Genomic DNA, 18,898 nt, shown 5'->3' on the forward strand with positions numbered 1-18,898 from the left:
TATTGTTTAGCCTCCATGTGTTTGTATTTTTTACAGATCTTTTCCTGTAATTGATACCTAGTCTCATAGCATTGTGGTCAGAAAAGATACTTGATACAATTTCAATTTTGTTAAATTTACCAAGGCTTGATTTGTGACCCAAGATATGATCTATCCTGGAGAATGTTCCATGAGCACTTGAGAAAAATGTGTATTCTTTTGTTTTTGGATGGAATGTCCTATAAATATCAATTAAGTCCATCTTGTTTAATGTATCATTTAAAGCTTGTGTTTCCTTATTTATTTTCATTTTGGATGATCTGTCCATTTGAGAGTGAGGTGTTAAAGTCCCCTACTATGAATGTGTTACTGTCGATTTCCCCTTTTATGGCTGTTAGTATTTGCCTTATGTATTGAGGTGCTCCTATGTTGGGTGCATAAATGTTTACAGTTGTTGTATCTTCTTCTTGGATCGATCCCTTGATCATTTGTCATGGTGATTTTCGTTTATATCTTCTTTTAGAAGGTTTATATTTATCTGTTAACATTTAGACTTATGATCCATTCCCAGATAATTTTGTTGATGATGTGAGGTAACATTTGAGGATTTCTTTTTTGCATGTGGCTATCCAATCATTGTAGCAACATTTATTGAAAGGATGATCCTTTCCCTATTTAACTGACTTTGATACTTCTGTCAAAAACCAGTTGAGGGCTTCCCTGGTGGCGCAGTGGTTGAGAGTCCGCCTGTCGATGCAGGGGACACGGGTTCGTGCCCTGGTCTGGGAAGATCCCACATGCCGCGGAGCGGCTGGGCCCGTGAGCCATGGCCGCTGAGCCTGCGCGTCCGGAGCCTGTGCTCCGCAACGGGAGAGGCCACAACAGTGAGAGGCCCGCGTACTGCAAAAAAAAACAAAAACAAAAACAAAAACCAGTTAACCATAAGATTCCCGGAAGATGGCAGAGTATGTAGCAGCAGGAATCTGTCTCCCTCCCAGACAACAATTGCACTGGCAGAATCTGTCCGTTGTAACTGTTGAGGAGCTCTGGAGTCTGGATCGGGGGGGCAGGGTGCCTGGACAAAAATGTGGTTAATTTCAATCAGTTTCAGCTCTGAGCACAGAAGCAGCTACCCACCCCCAGACCCAAAGCAAGCTGCTATGCACTTGTTCCTGGAGCAGCCTGTACACAGCTTGTGGGAGCCAGAGTGGGCAAAACGGACCCTGTGCATCAGGTATTAGGGTTCTGTGCTGGTTGCTGATTGCTGCTTCTGATCAGAGGTGCAGACAAAGAGGCAGAGGCCATGGTGTTGCAGCTTCTTAGTGTTGCAAGCCCCTCCCCCTCTGGCAGAAGTCACTTCTAAGGGATTTAAAGGGCTAGTGCCTTTTTTCCTCTTCATTTTCTTTTTGCGTTTTTTTTTTTGGCCGTGTGGCATGTGGGATCTTAGTTCCCCAACCAAGGATCAAACCTGTGCCCCCTGCAGTGGGTGGGTGGAGTCTTAACTACTGGACCGCCAGGGAAGTCCCTCTTTTTGTTTTTTCAGGAGCCAGATGGAATACTAGGACCTTCTAAAGCAAATGCATATATGGGCGGCAAATGAACTGGGAAAGAGACAGGCTCAGGAAAGACCTGAAAAGACCTTAAGTTTACACCAGGCTGATCCTTGGCATAGACAAAGCCTACAACAATTAAAAATCAAAACAAAATCCAAAAGCACAAACAACAAAAATAGAAATCAACATGTGGAATATCAAACCTAAAATCTTCTGCACAGCAAAGGAAATAATCAACAAAATGAAAAGGCATCCTAAGAAATGGGAGAAAATATTTGCAAAGCATATATTGGATAGGGGACTAATATCCAAAATATATAAAGAACTCATGCAACTCAATAGCAAAAAAAAAAAAGTTTAAAAGATGGGCAGAGGAACTAAATAGACATTTTTCTAGAGAAGACACACAAATGTCCAACAGATACATGAAAAAAGTGCTCAATATCACTAAACAGGAAAATGCAAATCAAAACCACAATGCGATAACACCTCTCACCTGTTAGAATGACTATCATCAAAAAGACCACAGATGACAAATGTTGATAAAGATGTGGCAAAATGGAACCCTTGTGCACTGTTGGTGGGATTGTAAATTTGTCAGCCACTATGGAAAACAGTGTGGAGGCTCCTTTAAAAATTAAAATCAAACTACCATATCCAGTAATTCACTTCTTGGTATATACCCAAAAGAAATGAAAACACTGGGACTTCCCTGATGGTGCAGTGGTTAGAAATCCACCTGCCAGTGCAGGGGACATGGGTTCAATCCCTGGTCCAGGAAGATCCCACATGCCATGGAGCAACTAAGCCCGTGCACCACAACTGCTGAGCCTGTGTGCCGCAACTACTGAAGCCCATGCGCCTAGAGCCCGTGCTCCACAACGAGAGAAGCCACCACAGTGAGAAGCCCATGCACCGCAACAAAGAGTAGCTTCCACTTGCCACAACTAGTGAAAGTCTGTGTGCAGCAACGAAGACCAATTCAGCCAAAAATAAATTAATTAATTAATTTTAAAAAATGAAAATACCCAAAGAGATAATATGCACTCCCATGTTTATTGCAACATTATTCACAATAGCCAAGGTGTGGAAACAACCTAAGTGTTCTCCAGTTGTTGAATGGATAAAGAAGATGTAAGATACCAAGATATATGTAAGTAAAATAGAATATTATTCATCTATGAGAAAGGAAGTCTTGCCATTTGCAACGACATGGATGGACCTTGAGGATACTATGCTTAGTGTAATAAGTCAGAGAGAGACAAGTATTGTGATAATCACTTATATGTGGAATCTAAAATTGAACTCCTAAAACAGTTGAATATGGGATTACTAGGGGCTGGGGAATGGGGGAATTGGAGAGGTGTTGTTTAAGGGTATACACTTGGAACTAGTAGATAAGTGAGTCCTGGAGATCTAATGTACATTATTGTGATTATAGACAACAACACTGTACTATAAATATCAAATGTGCTGACAGAATAGATCTTAATTATTACCGCCTCAAAAGAAATGATAATTGTGTGTTGTAGTAGAGGTATTAGCTAAGGCTATGATGGCAATCCTATTGCAATACATAAATGTATCAGATCAACATGTTGTACACCTTGAACTTAGACAGTGTTATACGTCACATGTTTCGATTAAGGAAAAAAGAGCAAACCCTGGGGATTTCCCTGGTGGACCAGTGGTTAAGACTCTGTGCTTCCACTGCAGGGGGCACAGGTTTGATCCCTGGTCAAAGAACTGAGATCCCATGTGGCACACAGCACGGCCAAAAAAGAAAAAGGAGCAAACCCTGGGAAGAAGGAAAATCTGATTTCCAGAGTTACCACATTATTAATTCACATGTCCAGTTTTCAGCAAAAGCAGAGCAGAAAAGTATGACCCATTCAAAGAAAAAAAAACGAACCAATAAAAAACTCTTCCTGTAAACGACCTGATGGAGGCCCTACTAGACAAAGACTTAAAAATAGCCATCTTAAAGATGCTTAACTAACAAGACATGCAGGAAGTGAAAAATGTGTGAACAAAATGGAAATATCAATAAAGAGGGAGTAAACCTAAAAAACAAAATGACATTTGGGAGCTGGAAAGTACAGTGACTGAAAGGAAGAGTTCACTAGAGAGATTCAAAGATAGATTTGAGAAGGCAGAAGAATCAGTGAACTTGCTGATAGGATAATGGAAAATAATCAAGTCTGAAGCACAGGGAAAAAAAAGATTGAAGAAAAGTGAACTTGAGGGACCTGTGGAACACTGTTAAATGCATACATATTGTGGGAGTCTCAGAAAGAGAAGAGAGATTATTTGAAGAAACATTGGTTGAAAACTTCTCAGATTTCGTGAGACGTGAATATAAACATACAAGAAGCTAAGCAAAGTCCAAATAGGATGAATCATAGAGACCTACACCAAGACACGTTATATAATCACACTGTCAGAAGACAAAGACCAAAAGAGTCTTGAGAGCTGTAAGAGAGAAGCGACAGACAAGGAATCCTCAATGAGATTTTCAGTAGATTTCTCATCAGAAATTTTGGAGGCCAGAAAGCAGTGGGCCAATATATTCAAAGTGCTAAAAGGAAAACATTCTCAACCAAGAATGCTATATCTGGCAAACTGTCCTTTAAAAGTAAGGGAGAAAGTAAGACATTCCCAGATAAAAGCTGAGGGAGTTTGTTACCACTGGCTGTGCCCTACAAGAAATGCTCAGGACACTAGACAGTAACTCAAGTCTATGTAAAGAAATAAAGATCTCATTGAAGGTAAATACATGGGCAGGTATAAAACCTAGTATTATTGTAACAATGGTTTATAACTGTAGTTTTTCTACTTGATTTAAGAGTCTAATATATTTTTTAGAAAAACATCAGTCTAAAAGCTAGTATCACTGTAACTTTGTAACTTTACATTTTGTTCTCTGTAATAATTTAAGAGACTAAAAATTGTTTGAAACAATTATTTATGTTTTTGGACATGGTGCATAATGATGTAATTTTGTGACAACAACAATAAAAGAAAAGGGTGGATATGGAGCCTTTCAAGGAACAGAATTTTAGTATGTTATTGAAGTTAAGCTGGTGTAAATTCACATGAGTGTTACAACTTTGAGATGTTCAATGTGATCCCCATGGTAACTACAAAGAAAAATACCTAAAGAATATACATGAAAGCAAATGAGAGAGGAATTGAAATGTTTCACTGCAAAAAATCAAGTAAAAAGAAGACAGTAATGCAAAAAAAAGATGGACAAAAAAGCTATATAAATAACAAAATGACGGAAGTCTTTCCTTATCACTAATTAAAAGTAAATAGATTAAACTCTTCCATCAGAAGTCAGAAGTTGCCAGATTTAAAAAATAATCCAGCTATATCTTGTCTACAAGAGATTCAGTTTAGATCCAAAGACACAACCAGGTTAACAGATAAATGGGTAAACAGAATGTATATGCATACAATGGAATATTATTTAACCTTTATAAGGAGGGGAATTTGGACCAATGCTACAACATGAACCTTGAGGACATTATGCTAAGTGAAATAAGCTGGTCAGAAAAAGACAAATACTGATTGATTTCACTTGTATGAAGTATTGATACTGAGAGCAGTCAAATCCATAGAGACAAAGTAATAGAATGGTGGTTGCCAGGGGGTGGGGGGGAGGAGGAATGGAGAGTTATTGTGTAATGAGGGCAGAGTTAACTGTTTTGAACGGTGAAACGAGTTCTGGAGATGGGTGGTGGTGATGGTTGCACAATAATGTAAATGTACGTAATACTACTGAATTGCACACTTAAAACTGGCTAAGATAGTAAATTTTATGTGTATTTTGCCACAATATAAAAAAATGGAAAAAAATCAATCATTTATGTGAGGGTCTGTTTCTGAATCCTCTGTTCTGTTTGTCTATTTTGATGCAAATATTATGTTGCCTTCTTTACTGAGCTTTGTAACAGGCTTGAAAGCAAGAAGTGTTAGTCCTGCAGCCTTGTTCTTTTCTGAAGTTGTTTGGCTCCTCTAGGTCCTTTGCATTTGCTTATAAATTTTGGAATCAGCTTTTCAGCTTCAACAAAAAGGCCTTTGTGTGTTATGATTGGGGTTGCAATAAATCTGTAAATCAGTTTGAGGGAGAATTGAGATTATAACAATACTGAATTTTCAAATGCACGATCATGGGATATCTCCCCATTTATTTGATTCTTATATAATTCTCTCAGCAGCATTTTGTGTGTCATGGTCAGTGTATAGACCTTGGACTTTTTTTTTTTTGGCTGCATTGGGTCTTCGTTGCTGTGTGCAGGCTTTCTCTAGTTGTGAGCAGGGGCTACTCTTCGTTGCAGTGCGTAGGCTTCTCGTTGTGGTGGTTTCACTTGTTGCAGAGCATAGGCTTCAGTAGTTGCCGCATGCTGGCTCTGTAGTTGCGGCATGCAGGCCCTAGAGCACGTGGGCTTCAGTAGTTGCAGCACGTGGGTTTCAGTAGTTGTGGCACGTGGGCTCTAGAGTGCAGGCTCAGTAGTTGTGGTGCACAGGCTTAGTTGCTCCGCGGCATGTGGGATCTTCCCGGACCAGGGATCAAACCCATATCCCCTGCATTGGCAGGCGGATTCTTAACCACTGCGCCTCCAGGGAAGTCCCAACCTTGGACAAATTTTGACAAAAGTTTCTGATGGTTTCTCAACTGATCCTTAATGTTTTTTTGATGGTTTGTAAAATGTATCCATAAGTATTTAAAATTCTTTGACATTATCGTAAATGGTATTTTTTAAAATTCCAATTTCTGATTGTTCGTTGTTTGCATATAGTAATGCAGTTGATTTTTTACACATTATTTTTACAGTGGTATGGAAGTTCACTTTTTTCTGTATATACTTGTTTCTATTTCTGAAATTTTTCTTCATAATCTATATTTCATTAATAAAAGAAATTCACACTCGTTTAAAGGAGATTTAGGAACTAAACAAGATGAAAGAAAAATGTCACCCATTGTGTCATAGTTTTTGTTGTTAAAAATCAATTTTAGTTGAACTTCAGCAGATGTGGGTGTTTTCGTGGGGATTTCTTAATTCAACCTCAGGGTTATACCCATTAAATTTAATATGTATGTAATATGATAACATTTCATGATGACATTATTTGCTTTAAAAAAACTTTAGTTTGAGATAATTGTAGATTCACATGCAGTTGTAAGAAATAATTCAGAGATCAGTTATACCCTTCACCCAGTCAGTTTCCCCCAATGCATAGCTTTATGGAATACGTCTTGCATAACCACAGAATGTTATCACAACCAGGAAATTGACATCAGCCTTATTCAGATTTTGCCAGTTGTACGTTTACTGATTGTGTATGTACTTATGTAATTTTGTCATATATAGATTCATGTGACAAGCACCACAATCATGGTACAGAACATCACAAGAATCCCTCATGCGTTCCTTTTATAGATATAGCCCCTTCTTGCCCTCTCCTCCCCAGCTTCTGGAAACCACTAGTCTGTTCTCCATTTTTATAATGTTGTTATTTCAAAAATGTTATATTAATGGAACCATACAGTATATAAACTTTGGGATTGGCCTTTTTTACTCAGCATAATTCTCCTGTAAGTTGCTGTGTATCAGTGGTTTGTTCTTTTTTATTGTTCGGTAGTTTTCCATGTTACGGGTTAACACAATTTGTTGACTGTTCTGACGTTGAAGTACATCTTGGTGGTTTCCAGTTTTGAGGCTCTTACGAATAAAACTTCTGTGTACATTTGTGTACAAGCTTTGTGTGAACATATTTTCTTTTCTGTGGGATAAATGCCCAGGAGTGCCGTTGTTGGGTCCTGAGGTAGTTCTGTGTTTAATTATTTTCAAAGTGTTGGCTGTACCGTTTTACGTTCCCAATAGCAGTGTATGTGATCCAGTTTCTGTGCCTTTTTTGCCAGGGTTTGGTGTTGTCACTGGTTTTGTTTTAAAAAAAAAAACTTTAAAAAATTTTGGCCATTCTGTTAGATGTGGAGTGTTACCTCATTGTGGTTTTAATTTGCATTTCCCTGATGCCCGATGATGCTGAACATTTTTTCATGTGTTTAGTTGTTCCCTTAATGTAGCCTCTTCAGTGAGTACAGTTGGTTTTTGTATATTGACCTTGTATCCTGCAGCCTTCTTAAGCTCATCTATTAGCTCTTGCAACTTTTTTGATCGATCCCAGAGGGTTTAGTACATAGACAGTCACATGGTTGGTGATGAGGGCAGTTTCATGTCTTCCTTTCCAGCCTGGTTTCCCTTTCTTTTCTTTGTTTAATTCAATGGCTAACATCTCTAGTATGTTGAATAGGAGTGGTCAGAGCCAACTTCCTTGCCTTGTGCCTGATTTTAGGGAGAAAACACCGTCTTTTACCATTAAGTATGAGTTAGCTGTACATTTTTTTGGAGTGCCCTGTACCAGGTTAAGGAAGTTTCCCTTTATTTCTGGTTTGTCGCGTGTTTTCATCATAAATTGTATCAAATTGTGTCCAGTGTTTTTTTACATCTGTGAAGATGATTATGTTTTTTTTTACTGTTTATTCTGTTGACGTAGTAAATTACATTGACTGGGTTTTGAACACTGAACAACACTTACATTCCCAGGATAGTTCCCCTTGGTTGTGATATATTATCCTTTTTTGTATTGTTGGATTCACTCTGGAGGATGTTAAGGGGACATGACAGCTAAATACAGTTGGGATCCTGGATTGGATCCCAGGAAAGAAATAGGCTATTAATGGACAAACTGATGAAATTCAAATTAATTCTGTAACTTAGTAATATTGTATGAATGTCCATTTCTTAATTTTGATAGTTTCCCCATGGTTCTATTAGCTTCTGTTAGGAGAAGTTGGATGAAGAGTATACGGGAACCCTATACTATTTTTGTGACTTTTCTTTAAAATTATGTGAAAATAAAAGTTTAAAATAAAAATGAAAAAATGATTTCTTATGGGTAGCGTAGTTGAATATTGTTTTTTTAATCCAATTTGACAGTCTTTTTTCCTTTTTTCTTTTTTTAATAAATTTAATTTTTATTTTTGGCTGCGTTGGGTCTTCGTTGCTGGATGCGGGCTTTCTCTAGTTGCAGTGAGCAGGGGCTACTCTTTGTTGTGGTGCGTGGGCTTCTCATTGCGGTGGCTTCTCTTGTTGTGGAGCATGGGCTCTAGGCACGTGTGCTTCAGTAGTTGTGGCACGTGGGCTCAGTAGTTGCGGCTCATGGGCTGTAGAGCGCAGGCTCAGTAGTTGTAGCACATGGGCTTCATTGCTCCACAGCATGTAGGATATTCCCGGACCAGGGCTCGAACCCATGTCCCTTACATTGTCAGGCAGATTCTTAACCATTGTGCCATCAGGGAAGCCCTCCTTTTTTTAATTTATTTTTTATCGAGGTAATGTTGGTCTGTAACATTGTAAGTTTCCTGTGTACAACACTATATTCCTATTTCTGTGTATATTATGCCATTCCACCAAAACTTCAGTTTCCATCTATCACCATACACTTGATCTCCTTTACCCATTTCACCCTCCCCCATTCTGTGCCTTTTAATTGGTTTTTGATATATGATTATTTTAATGTAATTATTGATACATATATAGTTGGGTTTAACGTTAGCATCTAGCTGTTTATTTGTCCCATATTATCTTTGACCTTTTTCCCTCTTTTCCTGCTCTGTTTGGATTAATGGAGTATTTTTTATGATTCTATTTTATCTTTTTGGTTGGTTTATTAGTTATGCCTCTTGTGTTTTATAAGTGGTTGCTTTAGAATTTATAGTATGTAAACATATACTATGTATCAAAATCTGCTTTCGGCTAATATTATACCACTTCATGTATGGTGTAAGAACCTTACATTTCTGCTTTCCCAGCCCATGTTCTGTTTCATACATTTTATTTCTACATTCTTTATAAACCCTACAATACTTCATTTCCTTCCTTCCTTCCTTCCTTCCTTCCTTCCTTCCTTCCTTCCTTCCTTCCTTTCTGTCTGTCATAAAATGTACATGGAATAAAATTTACCATTTTATGTATTGACTTCCTCTTGGTACCATCATTCTTCTGTGGGAGGGACTTCTTTTCAGTTTTCTTGTGGTGCAGCTTTGCAGGGGTGAGTATCTACAGCTTTTATGTATCTGGAAAGTCTGTTTCATCAGAAAAGATTTCTGTGTTGACAACATTTTTCTTTTAGCGGTCTCTTCTGTTTTAGCATTGTTTCTGATGAGATGTCTGCTACCATATTATCTTCGGTTTTTTTTGTGTGTGTTTCTTCGTATCTGGCTGCTTTTAAGAGGTTTTAGAGAAACTGATATTAGTGTAGTTTTCTTCACATTTTTCTCAGGGTCCTTTGAACTTCTTGGATCTGTGTGTTTATCAACTTTGGTAAATTTTGGTCATTATTTCTTTAAACATTGTTTTATCACCAACCATACCACATTCCCACACTCCTTCCTCCCTGCTCTCCTTTGGAGACTTTATATATAAACCATACGTATCTATAAAAAAGATATACATATATAAAGATATAGATATATATATTTGCTTGAGGTTGTCCCACGACTCACTGACGCTCTGTTGTTTTTTTGTCTTTTTTATTTTGTATAGCTTTTATTATTATGTCTTATGTTCACTAATCTTCTTTTCCCCCCGGTATTTGGTCTGCTGTTAATCCGATCCAGTGTTTTTCATCTTAAGCATTGTTTCATCTCTGGAAATTTGATTTGTGTCTTTTTATTTTTCCATGTCTCTCCTTAATATGCTCATATTTTCTTCTACGTTTTTGAGCATTTGGTTATAATAACTCTTTTTTTTTAAATAAATTTATTTATTTTTGGCTGCGTTGGGTCTTCATTGCTGCATGTGGGCTTTCTCTGGTTGCAGCGAGTGGGGGCTACTCTTCGTTGTGGTGTGCAGGCTTCTCATTGCGGTGGCTTCTCTTGCTGTGGAGCACAGGCTCTAGGCACGCGGGCTTCAGTAGTTGTGGCATGCAGGCTCAGTAGTTGTGGCGCACGGGCTTAGGTGCTCCACGGCATGTGGGATCTTCCCGGACCGGGGCACGAACCCGTGTCCCCTGCATTGGCAGGCGGACTCTCAACCACTGCGCCACCAGGGAAGCCCCTGTAATAACTCATGTGATACCCTTTTCCACTGGCACCTTTGTTACTTCTAGGTCATGTTCAGTTGATTGATTTTCTTCTCATTGTCACTCATATTTTCCTGCTTCTTCATGTGCCTGGTGGTTTTCTCTTGGATGCCAGTCATTGTGGAGTTTACATTCTTGGTGCTGTGTGTGTGTGTGTGTGTGTGTGTGTGTGTGTGTGTGTGTGTGTAGTATGGTCTTAAGCTTTGTTCCAGGGCTCGATTAAGTTACTTGGAATAGTTTGATCCATTCGAGACTTGCCTTTAAGTGTCGTTAGAAGGAACAGAGGAAGCCTGTAGGGCACTGTTCTCAACTTTTTTTTACTGCTCTCTCTTCCCCCAGAGCCTTTTTAGACATCTTTTTACCCTAATCACATCCCTCTGTGAAATTTTAATGCCACAACTATATTATTATCTGTTTATGTATTATACGTGTTGCTGTGCTTTATACATAAAAAAATATTTTTTTGCTCCCCTTCCTCCAGAACCGCTTTCACCCCCTTGGGGGTGATGTTGCCCTGTTGAGAATACATGGTCTCGGACTGATTCTTTGCTACTAGTAACACATGACTCTTCCTCCGTGTATCTAATATCCTGTATTCTAAGGCAGCGAGATAAATCCAGTCCCTGTATCTCCATCTTGCGGGAAGGAAGTCTTCCCAGATCCTGGCAGTTTCTTCAGAGTTGAACATACCCTACCATACAGCCCAGCCACTGCACTCCAAAGTGAAATGAAAACATGTAGTTGCACCAAAACTTGAATATGAATGTTCACAGGATCTTTATTTCTAAGGGCCAAAAACTGGGAACCAACCAAATGTCCTTCAAGGGGTGAATAGATAAACAATTTTATACCCATACAGTAGGTAGTGAACAATAAAAAGGAATTAAGTATTTATACTTGCAACAATATGAATGAACTTCAAAATCATTAGGCCAAATTAGGCCAGATCAAAAAAAAAATACCTTGTGATTCCATTTATATAAAAACTCAAAAAATGCAAACCAATCTGTAGCCGAAAAGATTAGTGGTTGCCTGGAGATGGAGGTGGAGGGAAGGATTGATCACAGAGGGACATGAGGAAATTTCGGTGGAAAAGGAAATGCTTTTGTTGATTGTGCGAATGGTTTCATGGGTGAACATCTGTCAGAACTGAAAAAATTATTCTAAATATGTGCAGTTTATTGTGTGCCAATTACATATGTCAGTAGAATTGTAAAAGTAAAAAATGAGGGGTTTGGGGCTTCCCTGGTGGCGCAGTGGTTGAGAGTCCGCCTGCCGATGCAGGGGACACGGGTGCGTGTCCCAGTCCGGGAAGATCCCACATGCCGCGGAGTGGCTGGGCCCGTGAGCCATGGCCGCTCAGCCTGCGCGTCCGGAGCCTGTGCTCCGCAACGGGAGAGGCCACAACAGTGAGAGGCCCGCGTACCGCAAAAAAAAAACCCAGGGGTTTGGACTCCATTTGGGGAACCTATCTTTCTCATTAGTGACCCATATGTATAAAAATTTACAAGCGTGGTTATGGTTGTTTTATGGTTTATAACAGTGATGAAGCTTAACTTGTTGGCAGCTGACGGAAACACTTTTACCTGATTCTTATAAAAGTGCAGCTGCAGACCTAACACAGTGATGGTTGAGTTTTGCTGTGATGATTATGTGTGTTGGTGGTAAACAGACTGACCTGTTCTCAAGAACCTGTGGACTCTGGGGAAAGGGTGTGCTTCTGAACACTGGTGGAGCTGGGTCCAGAAGCTGCCTGGAGTCTGGCCACGTAGCCAAACGTTTTAGGGCAGTGCTGGCAGCTGCGTGTTTATTGTCTAATTTTCTAGAAGGTACAGGTGATAAAACAAAAATTCAAGTTTAGTAATAAATGCCTGCAGAAAAGTTTAGGTCTCATAAATGTATAGTTTCTGCAGTTTTACGCAATGAATACACCCAGATCAAGAAACAGAACATTACCTGGTAGTGGTAATTTTCTGAAATGCAGTTCTTTCTGGGCGAATAAGGTAAAATAGAACGCATGCTGAATAACCATGGCTAGACAATTTCCAGGTCTGAAGTTTCTGACGCTGGGATTGTATAACATACAACAGTTGTTCTGTTTACTTCTATTTGTGTAAACATAGGTTATATTTTGTTTAATCAAAATATTTCCTCTTGGCAGTGGACTCTCAAAAAATCGACCGAGAGGGAAAAATCCCAAATGAAACTTTAGAGAAACTGAAGAGCCTGGGGCTTTTTGGGATGCAAGTCCCAGAAGAATACGGTAAGTAAAGGAAACCACCACCCAACCAGTTTGGCTTTTAAGAAAACCCTCCGTATTTGTCCAAAAAAGGGTTCTGTTCCAGAAAGGTGGCCTTTGAAAATGCACGAAGTCCAAGGTCAGGCTGTAAAACGTCCCTTTGTGGGTTAAATCCAGGGTGGCTGGCTGGTGAGTGTGTGGCCCAAGAGGCTTTTCAGCAGGAAGAGCTATCCAGTTCCCTGCCTTCCTCCTTGGAGGTGGGGAGGGACCCTGCAGGATGTCTGTGCTCTCTGGGTCCCTTGGGTGGGGGAGGAGGGGTGGGAATCACCCCCGGCCAGCTCGGGCCGGTGCAGCGTGGTCTCCACTGTGAAGCCCTGTGGTCTCTCTGGCAGAGGAGCTGCCCCAGGCCCGCAAATGCTTTTGTGTGTAGGGAAGGCCACGCACTGTGCGCCCAGGGGCCAGGGCCCAGCGGCCAAAGGGGTGGGTGCACGGCTGTGGGGCGCGGGCCGCCTCGAGGAGGTGGAGCCCTGGTCTCGGGAGCTTGCGAGCAGGCCCGTTGTCCTCTGGGCCGTGCTCGTTGCTGTTGGAGGTTTACAGTGGAAGGCCCTGCCTTCCCCCCAGGATCCCCGCCCGGTGGCTGTGCCCTGTTAGACTGAGCCCGTCGTGCAGCTTGTGTGTCTCCTGCCTGATATAGGGGTGGTCCTCTCAGTTCTGTGGGAGCGAGGGGACAGGCACGGAGTGTGTGAGGGAGGAGCAGGGACAAAACACAGTCCCTCGCAAGCACTGGCACGGACGCATGTCCCTGTATTTTCACTCTCGGGATCTTTTGACGAAGACGTGTGGCCTTCACCCCGCACCCCCTGCTCTCTGAGCCCTCCCGCTGAGCCCAGGCTGAGGCGGCTTCCAGCTTCATGAGCACAGGGTCAGTGGTTTGGACCCGAGAGCTGTAGGTGGTGTGTGACACCCAGGTACGTTCTCCCAGCCAGGCCGTGGGTTAGGCCTGCACGGCGAGGCCCGGACGCGGGAGCTGTCCTTGACGTTCTGCCTCTGCCGGGTTTATCTCAGTGAGACCTGTGCCCCCCGCACACCCCACCCCACAGCCAAGGGTGGGGGCCCTCGCTGCCTGTGCAGGAAGTCCCACTGGGACCTATCCTGCAGCTGCTGCAGTCTGAGACAAAATGTGAAAATATAGAACAAACGAGTTTGATGCCTGATTTCCTTAATTGAGAGGCATATTTTAATCAGGTTAAATCTTCATTTATATGTGTGTCTGTCACAGTGTATTAAGCTGTTAAAGGACGTCTCCTACTCGTCATCCTATGAAATCCCTGTCACCGCGTTTCCAAATGTATGGAAGGAGTTCCAGTCTGTGCAGAAAACATGAAATAATTGCTGTTGCTGCTCCCTCTGGTGGCGGGATGCAGCACAGGCCTCTGGGGGGAGCTACACCTGCAGCTCTGGGGACCGGGGACTGAGCTCTCCCCACACCTGGAGACCTGTCGGTGTCACTTGTCGGTAACTCACAGGCCCCGGGGAACTGTCTGCCGTAAGGTGGGGGCCACGTCGAATATTAGAAGAGAGACCAGGTGGGGCTGAGCCACAGAGCGGCAGTTGGTGTCATGAGCTGAGAAAAATAAATGTTTGGAGAAAACAGATAGTGGAGGAAAGCTGGCAGACAGCCAGGTTGGTGATTATGTTTCCCCTTCAGAAGCGTTAGGAAACGGCTTCTTGACTGAGGAGAAGCAGCAGTTAAGTTTTCCTCCAGACAATTTTTGTGTGAAATTGGAGTATGTCTTTTTGCATCTCTCTGTGTCTTATGCCAGCACGTGTGTGTGTGGTGTGTGTGTGTGTGTATGTGATTGCACAAATCCATCCCTTATTCCTGTTTTATGTCCCCTTCTTGGGTGTGAAAATGCTCTTTCATGAGATGACAGTGGTCACATTTGGGACTATTTCATTGTCTTTCCTTTTTTAAAATCCTTCCTGGGGAGATTAAGGCGACAGCAACCTTATGTTCATGGCCAAAACATTTTCGGGAATTGTTCCCAGTCCTGGAGTGTTCTGAGGGCTGGTTGGAAACCGCCATCCTGGAAAAGAGGCCTTTCCACCGGCAGCCTGGTTTCCGCCCCCAGTTCCCTGGGAACCCCCCGGGTCTTTCCGGCCCCTCAGCCCCTCCCCCCGTCAAGCAGTCTCCACCCACCTGTCATCGGTCCCCATTGATTGTCCTCCCCCCATGATTTTTCTGATACTTTCATGGGGAAAAAAATACACAGCTTTTTTTTTTTTAACAAGCAACACTGACTTCAGTATGTGAAATAAGTAGGAGCACAAGCGTTTTGATTGAAAGCGGCATGGTGATGGGTGCCGCAGGGCCCTGGCCTTCCCTGGGTCCCCACTGGGCGCAGGGGACGCTGCGCACCCCTGCAGGGACTCGGCCCTCCCCTTGTGTGGAAGGCGCCCCCTGCAATTGGGCCGCACGTGACCTTAGGCCTCGGGTAGTCATTTGTAAGGTGCACACAAGGCCACCCCACCACCACTGGAAGTTGAAGATAAAATGCAGAATACCCAAGTTCAGCGGAGTCTGCGTTTTTAGTGTTTTCTCTTTTTGCTCCTAGAACACTGACTCCTTCCGAGGGTGACTTTGCCCCCCGACCCTGGGTGGGCATTTGGCAGCATCTAGAGACATTTATGTTGTCAGAATTGTGGAGGAGAGGGAACTTCTAGTGGGCAGAGGTCAAGGATGCCACCCCACGTCCTACAGCACACGGGGCACCCCTGCGACAGAAGGACCCAACCCCGGATGCCAGTATCCCAGGCAGAGAGACCTTTCCTGGAGGCCACGAGATGCTGGGGGTGGGTTTCAGAATGGGGTTCATGTTTGTGAAGCCCAAGATCTGTGATAGGAAGTATTCACAGCATTTCAAGTAACTTTGTGTGTTCAGGTGTTCATATGTTTTTGTATTAAATATTACATTTTTATATTAAAATATACACCTGTATACGCTTACATGCCTAGAAGAAGTCTGAGAGGATGTGCACAAAAGTGCTCTTTCTGAGTGACAAGTTCATGGGTAGTTTCTGTTTCCTTTGTACCATTCTGTGTTGTGATTTTTAAAAATTGGGGAGCTGACTTTATGAAGCCACTTGCCTTTCCTGGGAGGAATTTGGGGCTGGAGCGTAAGTGAAGCTGGCCTGTTTCTGCCCTAGGTGGCCTGGGCCTCTCCAACACCATGTACGCGCGGCTGGGGGAGATCATCAGCCTGGATTGCTCCATCGCCGTGACGCTGGCAGCACACCAGGCCATCGGCCTCAAGGTCAGGGGTCTGGGTTTCCGCAGTGGCGAGGGGGCAGCCGGCTCAGCGTCTCGGAGGAAGGCCCGCTGTCCTGCAGCCTCACTGTCCTGCAGCCTCGCTGTACCGTGCTCAGTGCCCTTCGGTGGCCCTGTCCTTCCTTTTGAAACCTCCTCCTGCCCCATCGCCTCTGACCCATCCTTCCAGGCCCAGGCCAGATGCCACTGCCTCCATGGAGCCTGCCTTCACCACAGGCTGGAGGTGACCCCACCTCTTGATTGGCTCCCTCAGGGCCTGAGCGTGTCCCCCCTGCTGTTGGCACCTGTCCTCCTACTCCGCTGCTTGGAGTCTTTCAGGGCAGGTCCAGGGGCCCACAGCTCATTCCTTGGGTGGTTCTTGTTCAGTGTAGAAACCGAGGGGGCTGAGTGCACAGCAAGCTTGGTGCCCGGGCGTGGCGCTGCCCAAGCACCAGCTGTGGCTCCAGCCACCCGGCTCTGGCCACCCTGCCGGGAAGTGGAGGAATTGCCGGAAAGACTGAGGCCCTTCCTGGAGCTGTGCCAGGCCACCCTGGACTGTGCGCTTGGGGGTCTCCCTGGCAGCCCAGCTCCCCAGACCCTCCAACAGCTCCCCATTTTTTACTGCGGCTGCCAGCTCTTGCGTGAAGGAAGCGTGTTCCAGAGGGGCTGTGTTCTGCAAGCACGTTTCACACACTTCTCTCTTGCCACCGCTGAAAGCAGCCCGTGTGTGTTGCCAGGGCATCATCTTGGCCGGCAGCGAGGAGCAGAAGGCCAGGTACCTGCCCAAGCTGGCTTCCGGGGAGCACGTGGCCGCCTTCTGCCTGACGGAGCCAGCCAGGTCAGCCCTGCGCGTCACTCACAGCTTCAGGGTCCAGGGGCTTTTCTTTTTACTGAAGCGGGGTGGCTGGCTTCTTCCCTCCCTGAAGACTTCCCGGGAGTTGAGTCCACAGCTTTTCTCACCCATTCTCTTCATGCTCTCTTATCTCTACCTTACTTCTCTTTCCTGGTGACCTTTACAAATGAGATAACATGGCTGACAGCACCTGTAATTTCTTTGTGCTTTGCAACCCTCCTTATATACAGTAATGCATTCAGGCTTCACAGCGACTTTCAGAGTATAAAGGGCGGGTGGTATTGTGCCCACTTTACAGGCTGTGAACTGAGGTTCAGTGAGATGGGGTGATGAGCCCCGAGTCTCATAGCCGCCATCAGGGCAAGTCCGTTATCCAGCCCCTTTCCATCCTGCTTCCCCACCTGGGGACCTGGGTCCCCTGCGCTCGCCTCGCGGGAGCTTAGAGCCCACGTGAGCCGGCATTTCCGTGTTTAGACCTCCCAAACGTCGTCGCTGCCGCCTTCTCACCCGATGTGACAGAGCGGGGTTGGCCAAACCCACCTCGCCACCTGTTTTCATAGATGAAGTTTTACTGGAACATGCCCGTCTGTCTACAGATTGTCTGTGGCTGCAAAGCTGAATATGTCTATTAGCTGGCCCTTTGTTTTCCGTGGGGTCTTGTCTCCAGCATTACCCCTCAACCGCGTATTTCTTTCGCCGCAGTGGGAGCGATGCTGCCTCCATCCGGACCAGGGCCACGTTAAGTGAAGATAAGAAACACTACGTCCTCAATGGCTCCAAGGTACAGCTGCGTGGCCTCCGTGGCCGCGTCAGGGTCTCCGTCCTGACCTTCACCACCACGCACTGACCACTTCCCATGCTCCAGGGATCATAAAGGGCAGGCACATCACCCCTTAACCGTCATCCTCAGGTGATGTGCCTCCTTTTTGGAAGAAGAAACGGTGGCTCAGAGAGGTTACATGACCCGCCACCATACCGTCCGCTTAGTGGCCGGATGGGAACCAAGGTGTCCTGGCTCCTGAGCCCGCAGGCCTCCGTAGTGCTGCCCACCTCCCTGAGCTGCTCTCGTGTGTCCATTCTTTTAACTTTTTATTACACGGATTTTGAAACACAAAAGTTTAGTGTCGTGAACATCCACCCCCGTCTCCCGGCTTCAGTGCTTCCTCCGTCACGCTGCAGTCCTGGATGGCAGCCGTGACAAGCTCAGTGCATCTCTGCAGGACGGGCCTGAGAAAGTCACGGCGTACACTTAAACCTTGATCATTTCTTACTATCTGCTTAACGTTCAAACTTCCCTGATTGTCTCATAGTTATTTTTTACAAACAAGTTGCTTGAATTAAGATCCAAATAAGTTCTACATGGAGCAGTTTGTTGAGAAGTCTGTTCCCCCTCCCCCTCCCTGTCCCCTCTCCTTCTCCCCTCCCCTCCTCCCCTCCCCTCCCCCTCCCCTCCTCCCCTCCCCTCCCCCTCCTCCCCTCCCCTCCCCCTCCTCCCCTCCCCTCCCCCTCCCCTCCTCCCCTCCTCCCCTCCTCTCCCCCTCTCCTCCCCCCTCCTCTCCCCCTCCTCCCCCCTCCTCTCCCCCTCTCCCCTCCCCTCCTCTCCCCCTCCCCTCCCCTCCCCTCCTCCCCTCCCCTCCCCTCCTCCCCTCCCCTCCCCTCCCCTCCTCCCCTCCCCTCCCCTCCCCTCCTCCCCTCCCCTCCTCCCCTCCCCTCCCCACCTCCCCTCCCCCTCCCCTCCCTCCCCTCCCCCCTCCCCTCCCCTCCCCTCCCTCCCCTCCCCCATCCTCCTCTCTCCCCTCCTTCTCCCCCTCCCC

At 44.7% G+C, this 18,898-nt stretch overlaps 1 protein-coding gene across 6 annotated transcripts in view; it reads left to right on the top strand.

Annotated features, from left to right (window-relative positions):
- The window catches only part of ACAD9 (acyl-CoA dehydrogenase family member 9), a 61,223-nt gene that overhangs the window by 21,814 nt on the left and 20,511 nt on the right, over positions 1-18,898 (top strand). For 4 of the 6 annotated variants that reach the window (XM_079935657.1, XM_079935655.1, XM_079935654.1 and 1 more), the window contains 4 exons: positions 12,847-12,948; positions 16,132-16,238; positions 16,969-17,069; positions 17,787-17,865. In XM_079935657.1, the coding sequence (XP_079791783.1) occupies positions 12,927-12,948; positions 16,132-16,238; positions 16,969-17,069; positions 17,787-17,865 (309 nt within the window). In that variant the 5' untranslated portion in view covers positions 12,847-12,926. Of the gene's footprint in view, positions 1-12,846; positions 12,949-14,203; positions 14,273-15,539; positions 15,778-16,131; positions 16,239-16,968; positions 17,070-17,786; positions 17,866-18,898 lie in introns of those variants that run through there. The other 2 variants (XM_079935658.1, XM_079935659.1) reach the window with 2 other exon arrangements.

Source organism: Stenella coeruleoalba, assembly GCF_951394435.1.
Source record: "Stenella coeruleoalba genome assembly, chromosome: 10".
Lineage (NCBI taxonomy): Eukaryota > Metazoa > Chordata > Mammalia > Artiodactyla > Delphinidae > Stenella > Stenella coeruleoalba.